Source organism: Erythrolamprus reginae, chromosome Z, assembly GCF_031021105.1.
Source record: "Erythrolamprus reginae isolate rEryReg1 chromosome Z, rEryReg1.hap1, whole genome shotgun sequence".
NCBI lineage: Eukaryota > Metazoa > Chordata > Lepidosauria > Squamata > Dipsadidae > Erythrolamprus > Erythrolamprus reginae.
The window spans coordinates 87444663-87459344 of NC_091963.1; the positions used below are offsets into that span (position 1 = coordinate 87444663).

A 14682-nucleotide genomic window follows, 5' to 3' on the forward strand; every position below is an offset into this window, starting at 1 on the left:
CCGCCAGCTTCAACCTCCCATTCTTCCACGCCACTTCGCCCTGCCTGTCATCCTGGCTCAAGCTGGAGGCAGCAGACTGCCTTTGTGTTTTCGGCTGGGGGGGAGCAGGAGGACCTTCCTAACTCCCTTCCCTCAACGCTTCACCCAAGACGATAGGCAGGGTGAAGCGGCGTGGAGCAAAGGGAGGCTCAAACCGCCGCCGGCTTCAGCTTCCCATTGCTCCACGCCGCTTCGCCCTGCCTGTCATCCTGGCTCAAGCGGGCGGCGGCAGACCACCTTTGTGTTTTTGGCTGGAGGGGGGAGCAGGAGGACCTTCCTAACTCCCTCCTCCCAGCACTTCGCCCAGGACGATAGGCAGGGCGAAGCAGCGTGGAGCAAAGGGAGGCTCAAGCCACTGGCAGCCGCAGACCTCCGTTGTGTTTTCAGCTGGGGGGGAGCAGGAGGACCTTCCTGACTCCCTCCCCCCAGCGCTTCACCCAGGATGACATGCATGGCAAAGGGGCGGGGAGGACCGGGAGGCTCAAGCCTCCTTCGGTGGTGGCGGCCCGGCTTCCGGGTTTCTGAGTTTTGGGCTTGCATGCATTAATCGCTTTTCCATTGATTCCCATGGGAAACAATGTTTCGTCTTACAAACCTTTCACCTTACGAACCTCCTCCCTGAACCAATTAAGTTCGTAACGTGAGGTATTACTGTACTCTTTTAAGAAAATACAGACTGCCCAACCAATCTTTGCTATTTGGATTACTTTGGATTACTTTCTGTGTATTTACTTTTTAAATGTCTTAGAAATTAAAATATTGTCAAAGTTATAGCTTAAAATAAATGATTATATTATTTGTAAAGTACCAAAACATATGATGCTATTTAGGTAAAGAAATTGTACAGCATATACACTATTTTCCAACATTCCATTTCTATTAGATGTCTTAGCAAGAAGAGAAAGTTAGATTTTTTTTTTGCGGGGGTAACAAAATATAAGGGCAGATTAGATTACAGTGCTATCAGCCAGGCCAAATCTCTATCTAATTCAGCATTATTGCTATGACAAAGACCATCCTGATAGAAAGCAAAAACAGTTGTGTATACAACTCTCCTTTGTAATTACTCTAAATTTTCCAGGTAACTGGCATTCAGAAGTATATTGCATCTGAACATTTAGCTTTTTTATTGTTTAATTTTTAACCTCACATAACTTTATTTCCCAAATACATTTTAAATGAGCTGTTGCTTTGTTTTCTGTAGTCTTATTTTCATTGTCAATAGGAATTTTTGTAATCTACTCTAGTTTCATTGATGGGGGCTTTCAAGAATGAACAACTATTTGTCTGAGATGGTATAAGACAATGATTGCAAACCTTTTTTGGTTTGCATGCCAAAAGGGTGTGTGTGTGTGTGCTATCATGCATGCATGTGTGCCCACACCCCTTTCCTCCCCGACACCCATGTGTACCCCCCCATGCTTCCCCCATGCATGCACACAATCCCCCCCATCCCCACGCATGTGCCCAGGGACGTGAAAGCCCAGGATGTGAAAAAACGGTGAAAGCAAAGTTCAGAAAAATTGACTTCTGGTTTGCCCATTGTGCTGTTTTTTGCATTCTAGAGGGTTCAGGGAAGCTTCCTGAAGCCCTGGAGTGCAAAAAACAATGCAACAGACAAACCAGAAGTGCATTTTCAGAACTTCCAGTTTGTCTATTGGGTAGGGTTTTTTTCACTCCAGAGCTTCAGGGAACATTCCCTGAAGCATCTGGAGGATGAAACGGCCTTTCCCAAGGCTGAAAATCATTTGGCCAGCACCCAAATGCATGCTGGAGCTGACATAGGGAACATCTCACATGCCTTCTGATATGGCTCCACGTGCCACCTGTGGCACGTGTGCCATACGTTTGCCATCACTGGTATAAGATCTCCAGTATTCGTCATTTGTGAAAGCCCGGGATATGAAAAAACGGCAAAAGCATAGTTCAGAAAAATGGACTTCTGGTTTGCCCATTGTACTGTTTTTTGCATTCTAGAGGATTCAGGGAAGCTTCCTGAAGCCCTGGAGTGCAAAAAACAATGCAACAGACAAACCAGAAGTGCATTTTCAGAACTTCCAGTTTGTCTATTGGGTAGGGTTTTTTTCACTCTAGAGCTTCAGGGAACCTTCCCTGAAGCATCTGGAGGACGAAACGGCCTTTCCCAAGGCTGAAAATCATCTGGCCAGCACCCAAATGCATGCTGGAGCTGACATAGGGAACATCTCACATGCCTTCTGATATGGCTCCATGTGCCACCTGTGGCACGCGTGCCATAGCTTCACCATCACTGGTATAAGATCTCCAGCATTTGTCCGTGGCTTGGTTTAGTAGACCTCCTTTCCAGCCCTATGATTCTATGATATCAGAAAATGAATTCACAGTCATTTTCTTTGATTTATTTATTTAGCATGTTGAATATCACACATGAACTAACAATATATTTTATTTCATCCAATTAGCAAAACACAAAACACAATAAAATATATTATATACCTTTTATTATTTTAGAAAATAAAAGAAATTATGCATCCAAGTATAAGATTTCGAAGAGGTAAACAAGAAAAAAAAAGGTTTTGCCCTCTAGCAAGGGCAAAAACATGACAGGGGAGGGTTGGGAGACAAAAAAATGAACCTGTTTTTCGCCTCCCAAACCTCCCACACATCATGTTTTTGTCCTCCTCAGTCCTCTGCAGACCTCCCAAATCCTCTGTGCATTCCCTTTTTGTGAAAAACAGGCCTGTTTCTGGTAAAACTGGGACATGTGGGGCAGGGTTTCAGGAGGCTGTATTCTGTGTATAAGATGCACTAACATTTCCACCCTCCTTTGGGGGGTGGGGAAAAGTGAGTCTTATACTCCAAAAAGTACTATAAATGTGAAAAAGATCTATATTCACATACCAAAGTCTAAGCCAGTGATGGTGAAGCCTTTTTTCCTTGGGTGCCGAAAGAGCGTTCGCATGCACTATTGTGCATGTGAGAGTGCCCACACCAGCGTTCCCTGTAAGCTGCGCGCGTGCGCACGTGCGGACCCCAAAATACCCCCTCGTGCACCCTTTTCCACGGGCACGCGCTCCCCATCCCCCTGCCAGCCCGGGGGGGGGGGTATGGGGCAGGGAGGTGCCGGCAGTAGGAGGAAAGGAAGCCGCGGCTTCCCCTGCCTCCCCATGGTACCTCTGGCCCCCTCGCGCCCCTGGCCTCTCGGCCCTGCCCCCCACCTGCCCGATCTGCCCCCTCTCCTCCTCCGCCGCCTCCTGCCTTGAGGTGCGACTTCTCCCACGGCAGTGGCGGCTGCTCCTTGGGACGAAAGCTCTCCCAGCCAGGGGACTGCGAGAGAGGGCTTGCTCCATGCGCTTCGGGAATGCCCGCCCTACCCCTCTCGCAGCCCCTTCGCTGGGAGCACTTTTGTCCTGGACTTTCAGCAAGGGGGCTGCAGTAAAGGCAGGGCAGGCATTCCCAAAGTGCTCGGAGAAAGCGCTCTCACAGTTCCCTCGCTGACAGAGAGAGAGGGGGGGGAGAGAAAGTAAGTGAGAGAGAGAGAGAGAGAAAGGGGGGAGAGATAGCAAGAGAGAGAAGAGAAAGAAAGCAAGAGAGAGAGAAAGAAAGAGTGAGAGAGAAAGAAAGCAATAGAAAGAGAGAAAGAAAATGAGAGAGAGGGAAAGAGGGGGAGAGAGAAAAAGAGAGAAATGACTCTTGATTTAAAGCATATGGTAAAAAGCACCCAAATAATAACAGAGAAAAAAACCCCCAGCCGTTTGTGTGTGTGTGCGTGTGTGTGTGAACTCTTGAACTATTTCCAATAGCTCACCTGTTATTGGAAATGGTTCAAGAGTTCACACACACACACACACACACACACAAGGGGGGAGGAGACAGGGATGGAAAAAGAGAAGATAGTAATAATAGTAATAGATTTTGGTTTTGTTTTATTATTAATTTCTTTTAATAAAAAAAGGGATTTTTTTCTTATTTATTTGTTTGTTTGTTTATTTGTTTATTTATTTATACTTCTATGCCGCCCAGTCCCAAAGGGACTATCGCTCAGACACTATACTTTTCCACCCACACCGAAAAAAATTAGAGGGAACATTGGCCCACACCCATAATTTAATGCCTGGGGAGGGCAAAAACAGCTTCCCCTGCCTCACAGAAGCCCTCTGGAGGCTGCAAATGGCCTGTTCCCCAACTTCTGATGGGCCCAGTAGGCTCATGTTTTCATCCTCCCCAGGCTTCAAAGTCTTCCCTAGAGCCAGGGGAGGGTAAAAACGTCCTCCCCCATCCCTCCGGAGGCTCTCTGGAAACCAAAAAGGCCTTTCCAGAACCTCTGTGCAAGCCACAAATCAGCTGGCCAGCATGCACATGCACATTGGAGCTGAGCTAGGGCAAAGGCTCGCATGCCAGCAGATATGGCTCCACATGCCACCTATGGCACCCGTGCCATAGGTTTGCTATCACTGGTCTAAGACATCTAATCACTAAAATACAGCATCATTCATATTAAAAAAAATAGATACTGGATTGGTATATTTTCTCAGGTTACAGCCAGTCATGATGTGATCTACACATCAGTGGGACCTCGCAGTCACACTGAGAGGAGGATACTATATCTCATTTATATTGATAGGCCTGGAAGATGCCATATGAAGCGTGAATCCTATTCAGGATTCTATTGCTGATGTGGTAGTTCAAAGCCTGCTTAGCATGCCAGCAGGAGTGGGGTGCTCTGGCTGCAACCGTGGGGAAGGCCCATCAGAGTCGAGAATGGGCACTTTTCAGCTAGTAAGGGCAATAGAGGAAAAGCCAAGATGACCATTGCCACCCCACAGTGTCCTGACCTGGATATAGGGTCAGAGTGTTAAAAAAAATCAAAAAGCTTTCCACTGTTTTGGTGGCTGTGGCTCAGTGGGGAATCATGTTACTGAGTGTGCGTGAGTGACGTCAAGTTGACCATGCTCACTCAGTCACATTCCCCTCAGTCACATTCTCTGCCAGACCCACAGAACTGGTAGCAAAAAAAATTTAGAACCCACTTCTGAGTTGTTTACAACCAAATTTCCCCAACAAGCAGCAGGTGAGAGCTGCTGTGAAGTGGCTGCACTGGAGAGGCTTCCAGAGGGGCCTGCTGGATGGGAATGCAGGCGTCTCTCCACAACTTCAAGAGATGCTGAGAACACCAAATTTCCCCAACAAGCAGCACAGGTGAGAGTTGCTGTGAAGTGGCTGCACTGGAGAGGCTTCCAGGGGGGCCTGCTGGATGTGGACTGAGGCTGATCTGCACGGACCTAGGACACCGAGATGCCAAATGGTGGGGGGTACCTGGTTTCGGAGGGACCATTAAATCACTGTTGGAATCGAGCCAATGACTTTTGCTGCCATAAAAAAGGGGAGGATGAAGAGTTACTGGGATTGTGTGAGGACTATCTAAGGGCGACTTGCAGTTGTACAGTCTGTGCGGGGTTACGAAGGGCGGGCGGGACTGAAGGTTGCTGCGTGAATTGGAGTTTCCACAGAGAAAGAAGAACAGGAGACACTTCCAACCGAGGTAAAGAGACAGAACCTTTAAAGTGCTGGTCTGTGGATATGTCCAGCACTGAGAAGATGACAACAATGACAGCGGCAAAGAGACAGATTTGGCCAACGATAACGGCCATTACCAAAAAGCCTGGGAGGACAGAGCTTATACCCAGGATTCAGACTTTGTCCTATTTTACATCCTTTGAACTCACTTTTTAGATCAGATGTTATCTATATGAACTTGGCTGAATTGATTAATTAATTGACCAGTTGGAATATTTTTTACCTACATTCATCCATCCTTAAAATCCCCACAATAATTCAATTAAAAATTAATTAATTAATTTTTAATTGAATTATTGTGGGGATTTTAAGGATGGATGAATGGCAAGGGTGGAATGGTGGGAATGGTATATATGAATGGAATGACGGGGGAGGGTCAAGGTTGGAAGATTGGGGTGGGATGGCTGCTATGTATGAAATTAATGAGTGGGGTGGATGGGATGATAGGTATATGAACAATGTGAATAGTGTGAATGCTGGCCCACCTGACGCTCGAGAGGCGGGAGAGGAAAGGGCACCGATCTCTGGGGTGGCAGAGGGTCGGAATATTCCAGTGTTGCTGGGGAGAGGCAGATATGGCGGGGGCCACGGAGTTAGCCGTTCCAGGGGAACTAGGGATCGTTGCTTAATAACGATCCCTTGTTCTGGCTCCGTGAGCCCAATCTTGGGTACTGGTGATGAGTGTAACTCTGGCCCTGGGCTCAGGTTGCTGCTACTCAATGCCAGGTCGGTGGTAAATAAAGCTCTCCTCATCCGGGATTTGATCCTGGATGAGGAGGCCGACCTGGCATGTATTACTGAAACCTGGCTGGGCCCAGAGGGAGGTGTTCCTCTCTCTGAAATTTGCCCAGCCGGGTTTCAGATATGGCATCAACCTCGACCCCAGGGAAGGGGGGGAGGAGTGGCTATTATAGCCAGGGAGAGCCTTTGCCTACGTAGACTCATTGTTCCAGAAATTGTGGGTTGCGAGTCTCTCTTGATGAAGTTGGACTTACGGGTTCAGGTGGGCTTATTTCTCACGTACCTGCCTCCCAGCTGCGTGTCAAAAGCCCTGCCTGTGCTACTCGAGGAGGTAGCCGGGTTGGCGGTGGAGTTCCCCGGACTTATTGTCCTGGGGGACTTCAACCTGCCGTCACTCGGCGAAACCTCTGGGTTGGCACAGGAGTTCATGGCCACCATGACAGCCATGGACCTGACTCAAGTAGTACAGGGTCCGACTCATGAGGGAGGGCACGCACCTGACATGGTATTCCTTTCCGAGCAACTGAGTAATGGTCTGAGACTAAGGGGCTTAGAAGCATTGCCTTTGTCATGGTCAGACCATTTTCTACTACGGCTTGACTTCCTGGCTCCAATCCTTCCCCGCAGGGAGGCGGAACCAATTAAGATGTTCCGCCCCAGACGCCTGATGGACCCAGAGGGCTTTCAGACGGCGCTTGGGGTTATACCAGAGGCACTTGTCCACAGTTCGGCAGAGTCTCTTGCGGAAGCCTGGAACAAGGCCGCAGTGGAGGCTCTCGACCGGATTGCGCCTTTGCGACCTCTCCGTGGCGCTAGACCCCATAGAGCTCCATGGTTCAACGAGGAGCTCCGGGAGTTGAAACGCCAGAGGAGACGTAGGAGGAAGAGTAGGTCTGAATCTGATCAAACACTTGTAAGAGCTTTTATTAAGACTTACAAAGTGGCGCTCAAGGCGGCAAGATGCGCGTACCATGCCGCCTTGATTGCATCAGCGGAATCCCGCCCGGCCGCTCTGTTTAGGGTGACCCGCTCCCTTCTTAATCAGGGGGGAGTTGGGGAGCCCTTGCAGAGCAGTGCCGAGGATTTTAACACGTTTTTCGCTGATAAAATCGCTCAGATCCGGGCCGATCTCGACTCCAATTGGGAAACAGAGTCGACTGACAACGAGTCAGTCGAGGTGACTGGGGCACGTACTTGTCCACCTGTCTGGGAAGAGTTTGATCTGGTGACACCTGATGAAGTGGACAAGGCCATTGGATCTGTGAGTTCCGCCACCTGCTTACTGGATCCGTGTCCCTCCTGGTTGGTCTCAGCCAGCAGGGAGGTGACACGGAGCTGGGTCCAGGAGATTACCAACGCTTCCTTGGGGAGGGGAGTTTGTCCAACTCTCTATAAAGAAGCGCTTGTGCGCCCCCTCCTCAAGAAGCCCTCCCTGGACCCAGCCATACTCAATAACTATCACCCAGTCTCCAACCTTCCCTTTATGGGGAAGGTTGTTGAGAAGGTGGTGGCACTCCAGCTCCAACGGTCCTTGGAAGAAGCCGATTATCTAGGTCCCCAGCAGTCGGGTTTCAGACCCGGTTACAGTACGGAAACTGCTTTGGTCGCGTTGATGGATGATCTCTGGCGGGCCCGGGACAGGGGTTTATCCTCTGTCCTGGTGCTCCTTGACCTCTCAGCGGCTTTCGATACCATTAACTATGGTATCCTTCTGCACCAGCTGGAGGGGTTGGGAGTGGGGGGCACTGTTCTTCAGTGGTTCTCCTCCTACCTCTCTGGCCGGTCGCAGTCGGTGTTAGTGGGGGGTCAGAGGTCGACTCCGAGGTCTCTCCCTTGTGGGGTGCCTCAGGGGTCGGTCCTCTCCCCCCTGCTATTTAATATCTACATGAAACCGCTGGGTGGGATCATCCGAGGGCTTGGAGTGAGGTATCATCAGTATGCTGATGATACCCAGCTTTACATCTCCACCCCATGTCCAGTCAACGAAGCAGCGGAAGTGATGTGCCGGTGTCTGGAGGCTGTTGGGGCCTGGATGGGTGTCAACAAACTCAAACTCAACCCGGATAAGACGGAGTGGCTGTGGGTCCTGTCTCCCAAGGACAATTCCATCTGTCCGTCCATTACCCTGGGGGGGGAATTATTGACCCCCTCGGAGAGGGTCCGCAACTTGGGTGTCCTCCTCGATCCACAGCTCACATTAGAGAAACATCTTTCAGCTGTGGCGAGGGGGGTGTTTGCCCAGGTTCGCCTGGTGCACCAGTTGCGGCCCTATCTGGACCGGGACTCATTGCTCACAGTCACTCATGCCCTCATCACCTCGAGGTTCGACTACTGTAATGCTCTCTACATGGGGCTACCTTTGAAAAGTGTTCGGAAACTTCAGATCGTGCAGAATGCAGCTGCGAGAGCAGTCATGGGCTTACCTAGGTATGCCCATGTTTCACCATCACTCCGCAGTCTGCATTGGTTGCCGATCAATTTCCGGTCACAATTCAAAGTGTTGGTTATGACCTTTAAAGCCCTTCATGGCATTGGACCAGAATATCTCCGAGACCGCCTCCTGCCGCACGAATCCCAGCGACCGATTAGGTCCCACAGAGTGGCCTTCTCCGGGTCCCGTCAACTAAACAATGTCGGTTGGCGGGCCCCAGGGGAAGAGCCTTCTCTGTGGCGGCCCCAACTCTCTGGAACCAATTCCCCCCGGAGATTAGAACTGCCCCTACTCTCCCTGCCTTCCGTAAAGTTCTTAAAACCCACCTCTGTCGTCAGGCATGGGGGAACTGAAACATCTCCCCCGGGCACGTACAATTTATGTATGGTATGTTTGTGTGTGTGCTTGTTAGTATATTGGGGTTCTTTTTAAACTTTTTTAAATATTTAAATTTATTTGGATTTGTTACAATTTGTTTAGGCCTTGTTGTGAGCCGCCCCGAGTCCGCGGAGAGGGGCGGCATACAAATCTAAATAATAAATAGAATAAATAAATAATTTTTTCTGTATTCTCTGACAATACTTTAAAGCTGGTGGGTGCAATTTGGCTCAAGACAGGAAGCCAGTAAGTTGGAATGTCTTTAATACATGTTTGGATTGGTTTTGCAGTTCCATGCCATTGATTTAAACATGCCATTGTCTTTAGTGACAAAAATAAGTCAAATTTTGCTGCACTCCAGTTGCTCACCATTGTCATTGGTGGAAAAGTTTTAATGTGATGGCTATTGAAGTCACCTGGGTGGATTATTGGGTGCAGTTTGATATTCAAGACATGCTGTGGCCATGCTGTCAGAGGTGGTTGAAGTCACCTGGGTGGATTATTGGGTGCAGTTTGATATTCAAGACATGCTGTGGCCATGCTGTCAGAGGTGGTTTATAGATGTTCATTACTATTACATTGCCTAGTTTGAAAACTACTTCGTGGATATTATTGTTTATAGATGCAGACAATAAGGAGGCATTCACTACATTCCTTCTAACATATGTAGCAATGCCATAGCCATGGTGACAAATGGCTCACAACAGGTTGTAGCCATGAATCGTGCCTCTTTTTAATTGCTATTCTTCATTTTCTATGTGCGTTCCTTGGAAGATAGCCATGTCCAATAAAAGTTTGGAAACATATTGGCTCTTGGATCTGCTGAGCCCCTCAACATTGATTTGGCAAATTGAAATAATGTTATCAATCTCTCTTATCATTTGGGCCTGAAAATGTCCATTTGTTTTTGTTTTTGTTGCCATGTATTTTGAGAGTCAGGATAATCTACACAAAAGTCTGACTGCCAACAGTTGCTAGTTCATTTAGTTCTATCAAAAGTGCACCACAAGAAAGCAAATTAACTTCATACCTTCACACATGAAATGCAACCTCAGGCTTCTTTTGTGGAGAAGTTAAATTATTATTAGTAATGTCCTTTGAGAGGGCAAGTAGAAGTGATCAGATTGATATAATGAATATTACAGTTGAAGCTCTACCCCTTTTCTACATGCATTTCAATGTGCAACTTCCTTAATGGGTATAAAACTAATAATACGTTTATATTACAGTATAGATATATCCTGGGGCAAAATGTTTACAAGTCTTTTTAAAGTGCAGACTTGTAGAAATATTTTCCTTTGAGGATATCTAGACTTAAGACATAAGCTATTCCTATTATATGCTCATGCTGGCTTAATTCTAAGCATCTGAAAAAAATTCTGCCAAATATTGTCCAGTTTGGCAACATCATGAAAAGCATTTTGATTGAATTAGAGACTGCTATATTTACCCATTGGACTATTCTGCCCTGAGTCCTTCAGGATTGGCATAGAAGTCAAATAAAATAAATAAGTAAATAAAAATTAAATAAATTCTGCTACTGTGCCTCCCTATCTTTCTGTTCCAGGAAAACTTCTCTCAATTGCTTTCCTTCCAATAGTGTTTTTTCTGAATGATTTGCTTTTATATATGTCTGCATGTGTGTGTATATATATGTGTGTGTGCACACACACACAATGGCATATATTTAAAATAAATATATATCACTCACTTGCCAAATATGCCAGTATAACAAACAAAAAAGCCACAAACAAATACTGTATTCAAAACATTAAATACATAGAAATGATAAAAATAAGAACACACAATAAAGTAAAAACATATTACATCAGACAAAACATACTGTATTGTTATATTAGTCAAGCAAAGATATCTGACTTTCTAACCATCCTGAGTGAAAAACTAGGTCTTCAGGACCTTAAAGACTTTCAATGATCCTAAAGATAACTAAAGACTTGTATGAGCAGTAACTTAGGCTGGGGATACGCAATAAAACATTCCATCAGTTACAATATTATATTAATGGTGTTGTGACATACGGTAGCAACATAATTTCAGTTGAATCTTTAATATAATTTGTACACTTCATATTGTAATTTGATTGTTTTTTAGTGTGATTATTGAAACGATGCAATGTATTTTAATGTAATTTTACATTAAAATTCATTGAATTACATTGCAGGCATACAGGTTTTTTGGAATTTATTAAGATGGAAATTTACTCACATACAGTATAAGTATCCATAAAACAAATTTATTTTGAAAAAAAAATACTAACCTGTAATCATACTTAGAGCTGACAAACATGCTAAGGCTGGGATGTCAAGGTTGAGGCTTTGTAAATTTAAAGAAAAATCTTTAATTGAGTCAAGCCACTCCCCAAATCCACGAAGGCACTGAAGTCGATGAAGTACAAGCCCTTTGCAGAAAACAAGCTTGTCTTCACTAATGTCAGATCTTGAATGAAAAAAAGAAAGAAAAAGAAAACATACTCTATGAATACAGCTAACTTTTCAGTATATATCCTGCTGCATAATGCACATTATCTAATTACTACCAATAGATCCGGACATGTTTCTCATTTTGAAATATGCTACATTTGAGACAGACGTGGGTTCCTCATGGTTTGGACTTTTTCGCCTTGGTTGGTGATGGACAACATCATCTTTTTGGGGGGGAGATTATTTGAAAAGTTTTTGTGTGGGGATTTTTCTGGGTTTTTTTTTCTTCTTTGCATGTGTAGAAGCCGGGTTTCTGGCACTGTGCATATGTTGCCATCTTATTTTTGGTTTTAGTTTTTTTTATTCTTCAGCACTGAGCATGTGTGCATTGCACACGCAGCTACGTGGTGCTGCCACGTGGCATGGGTGAAAGTGAACTGGCAGCGAGGTAAGTTAGAACCCATCCTTGATTTGGAGCATATAAAGCAAGCTGATTGCACATCCAATTTATTAGGATAGTCACTGAACATAATTGTAGTTATTTAGGGTGAAATTTTGAATGTTCTTCTACCTAAGCTGGTGAATGAACAGATGGAGATAAAAGAAAATGGAGTCAACTGGAAGATGAATTTAAATGGACCTGAAACTTCAGCCAGTCATTTATGTAGATACAAATGTATTTCTGGATAGCATCATTTCAGATAGATAACCCACGTGTTTTACAACAAAATATTTAGTATATTATAATAATATAATATTAATAACAATAATCTCCTAGATCATTACACATTTTTAAAATTGGTCAATGAAGTCAGCCAATCAGTGAGTGAGCTAAATAATTTTATTCCTGCTCTTCTGCCCAAAGGTACTCAAAGTGACTAATAGTAAAATTGGAAAACAGAGAATCTAATAAAAGCATTTAAAATTAAAATTCCTAAGACATGGTGAAGAGGAAGGCTTTGACTATTGTGAAAGCCTAAAGAGAAAGAAAACTCCTTCTCATATGCCCAGTGAATGGAGATAAATATGAGCCACAAATAGGTCTCCTAAATATCCAAATAGGTTCATACTGAGATAAATATTATAGCTTCTTAGACTACCAAGCTATTTAAAATATTAAAACCAGTATTTTAAATTGTACCCAGAAAATGATAAAGAGCCAGTGCAGGTCTTTCAACATAATTCTTTTTAGTAGTCTGTACCATTTAGCAGCTTTAGTGCTGCATTTGATATTCATTTAACCACTGAAATATTCCTTTAGCATAGCATCATTTCATTGATTAAATTGGGGTGTAACTATGGTATCTGGAAGTATTGCACATCCAATCACTTTAGGAATTGTTACAACTGACCTACCAAACATAATCATTCAAAGGCTCCACCATACCATTTGGAAATCCAGAAACACTGGATAGAGGGTAGAAGAGCACTCCATTTTATTCTTTCTGGGGATTTGCAAGCTTCTATAGAATCTTATCTAGAGTTTTAATATCACTAGTGCTACTATTTAAATTTTATTACTATTTAAAGTTGTTTTCTAAAGCTTCCAAAAAGTTTATGGGAACTAACAGAATTATACTATGTATAGCCAGGTCTCAACATAAGTTATACAAGGCAATGGTTTCAGTAAACGTTCTCATTTCAATGAAAGATGAATGAAAGATTTGATTAGTAGTTTTACTATATAATCTACTCCTTGTGTAAACTAGCCCAATAAGGTGCTTGATTATTGTTCTAGCATTCTGCTTCATCCACTCCTACTTATTTAAATATCCTAACAAGAGAAAAAACAGTAGCTTATTTATATAAATAAGCTGGGTTGCAAGTTATCAATCCATAAAATAAATATTTTTAATGTTTTATTTTAGCAGATTATAAAATAATGAGTTTTCCACTATTGAATCTCAGATGTACCTTATGGATAGTCGTAATATAAAAAGTTCCAAAAAAGCTGATTCTATGAGTAAAGTTTGATCTTCTTTAGGGAGATCAGTAAATCCTGGGATTTTTTCTGCCCAGTCTCTAGATATTTCAATGGAGGCAGTGAGAAGTTCGTAGAATTGTTGTACATGCTCTGCATCTGTACCTGCGGAAGTTTGTTCCGTAGAACAGTACTAGAAGAAAAGCAATTAAAAATAGAAATGAAAGAAAAATATTTTTCCTCCAGATAAACATAGATCAATACTGAATGATAAGAAAGTATTATAAGTAGTCTAAACCTGGAGTTTATGAATAACTACTTAACATAAAGATACAGAGGAAGATCTAAGCAATTCTTTTATCATCTTCAAAAACTGGCTAACTCTTCTTTTGGTGACTCGGCTATGAAACTACTTCCTGAAATGAATCTAGACTTGTGGATAACATGTTTTTTCAGATAAAATGGTGATGAAGGGCTCTCCAGTTTAAATTTCTATTTAAAGTTAATTTGTAGATATCAATCTGTCTTGCAGAATAATTTTTATGTACCTGTGTACTTATTTTTATATGGCTGTTCAATAACCTTGTATCCAATTTCTTTCTTTTGTTTCTTATGACAAAACACATTTATTTCAGATTGCCTGTATGTCTTCATGAATCTCAAATGCAGCAACTACTAACAAGAAACTGAAATGGTAAAGTACAATGCTAAGCTATTATAATCACAAAGTGATACAAAATATTGAAACACACAAAAAAATATGGACACCAAGATGCTTTTTTCAACAGCATTCTTGCATATTGCATAAAATATGCCATTTCATATTTTTACTGCTTATTTGGGTAATATTACCACCAGCCACCTCTATTTTTTTGTACAAATCTATGCAATTTTTGTCATATATTGCTTTCTGTTGTACTATTGTACACTTGTAATCAGTCCTGTTTAAAAATTAATATCATATAGCCAAATTAGACATTGTATGCATAGGATTACAAGCATCACCTTATTAATAGATCTAGCCTTGATGGGAAAAAAGGGGAATGAATATGAAACAGGCCCCAGCCCAGGAAAGTCAACCAGTGGATATTATATTGATGGTTTTATAAGTTGTTGAGAATTTAATGAACTAGAAAGACTAAATTTCCCCAATCCATTTCCAGGTATATATCATT

General features: G+C 43.5%; 2 protein-coding genes across 7 annotated transcripts in view; both read right to left on the minus strand.

Annotated features, from left to right (window-relative positions):
• The window catches only part of SEC61B (SEC61 translocon subunit beta), a 1118247-nt gene that overhangs the window by 677114 nt on the left and 426451 nt on the right, over positions 1 to 14682 (minus strand). The window lies entirely within an intron of this gene.
• The window catches only part of NR4A3 (nuclear receptor subfamily 4 group A member 3), a 28463-nt gene that overhangs the window by 3427 nt on the left and 10354 nt on the right, over positions 1 to 14682 (minus strand). For 4 of the 6 annotated variants that reach the window (XM_070727782.1, XM_070727784.1, XM_070727781.1 and 1 more), the window contains 2 exons: positions 13501 to 13700; positions 11424 to 11602 (listed from right to left, as the gene is read on the minus strand). In XM_070727782.1, coding sequence (XP_070583883.1) covers positions 11424 to 11602; positions 13501 to 13700 — 379 coding nt within the window. The remainder of the gene's footprint in view (positions 1 to 11423; positions 11603 to 13500; positions 13701 to 14682) is intronic. The other 2 variants (XR_011556864.1, XR_011556865.1) reach the window with 1 other exon arrangement.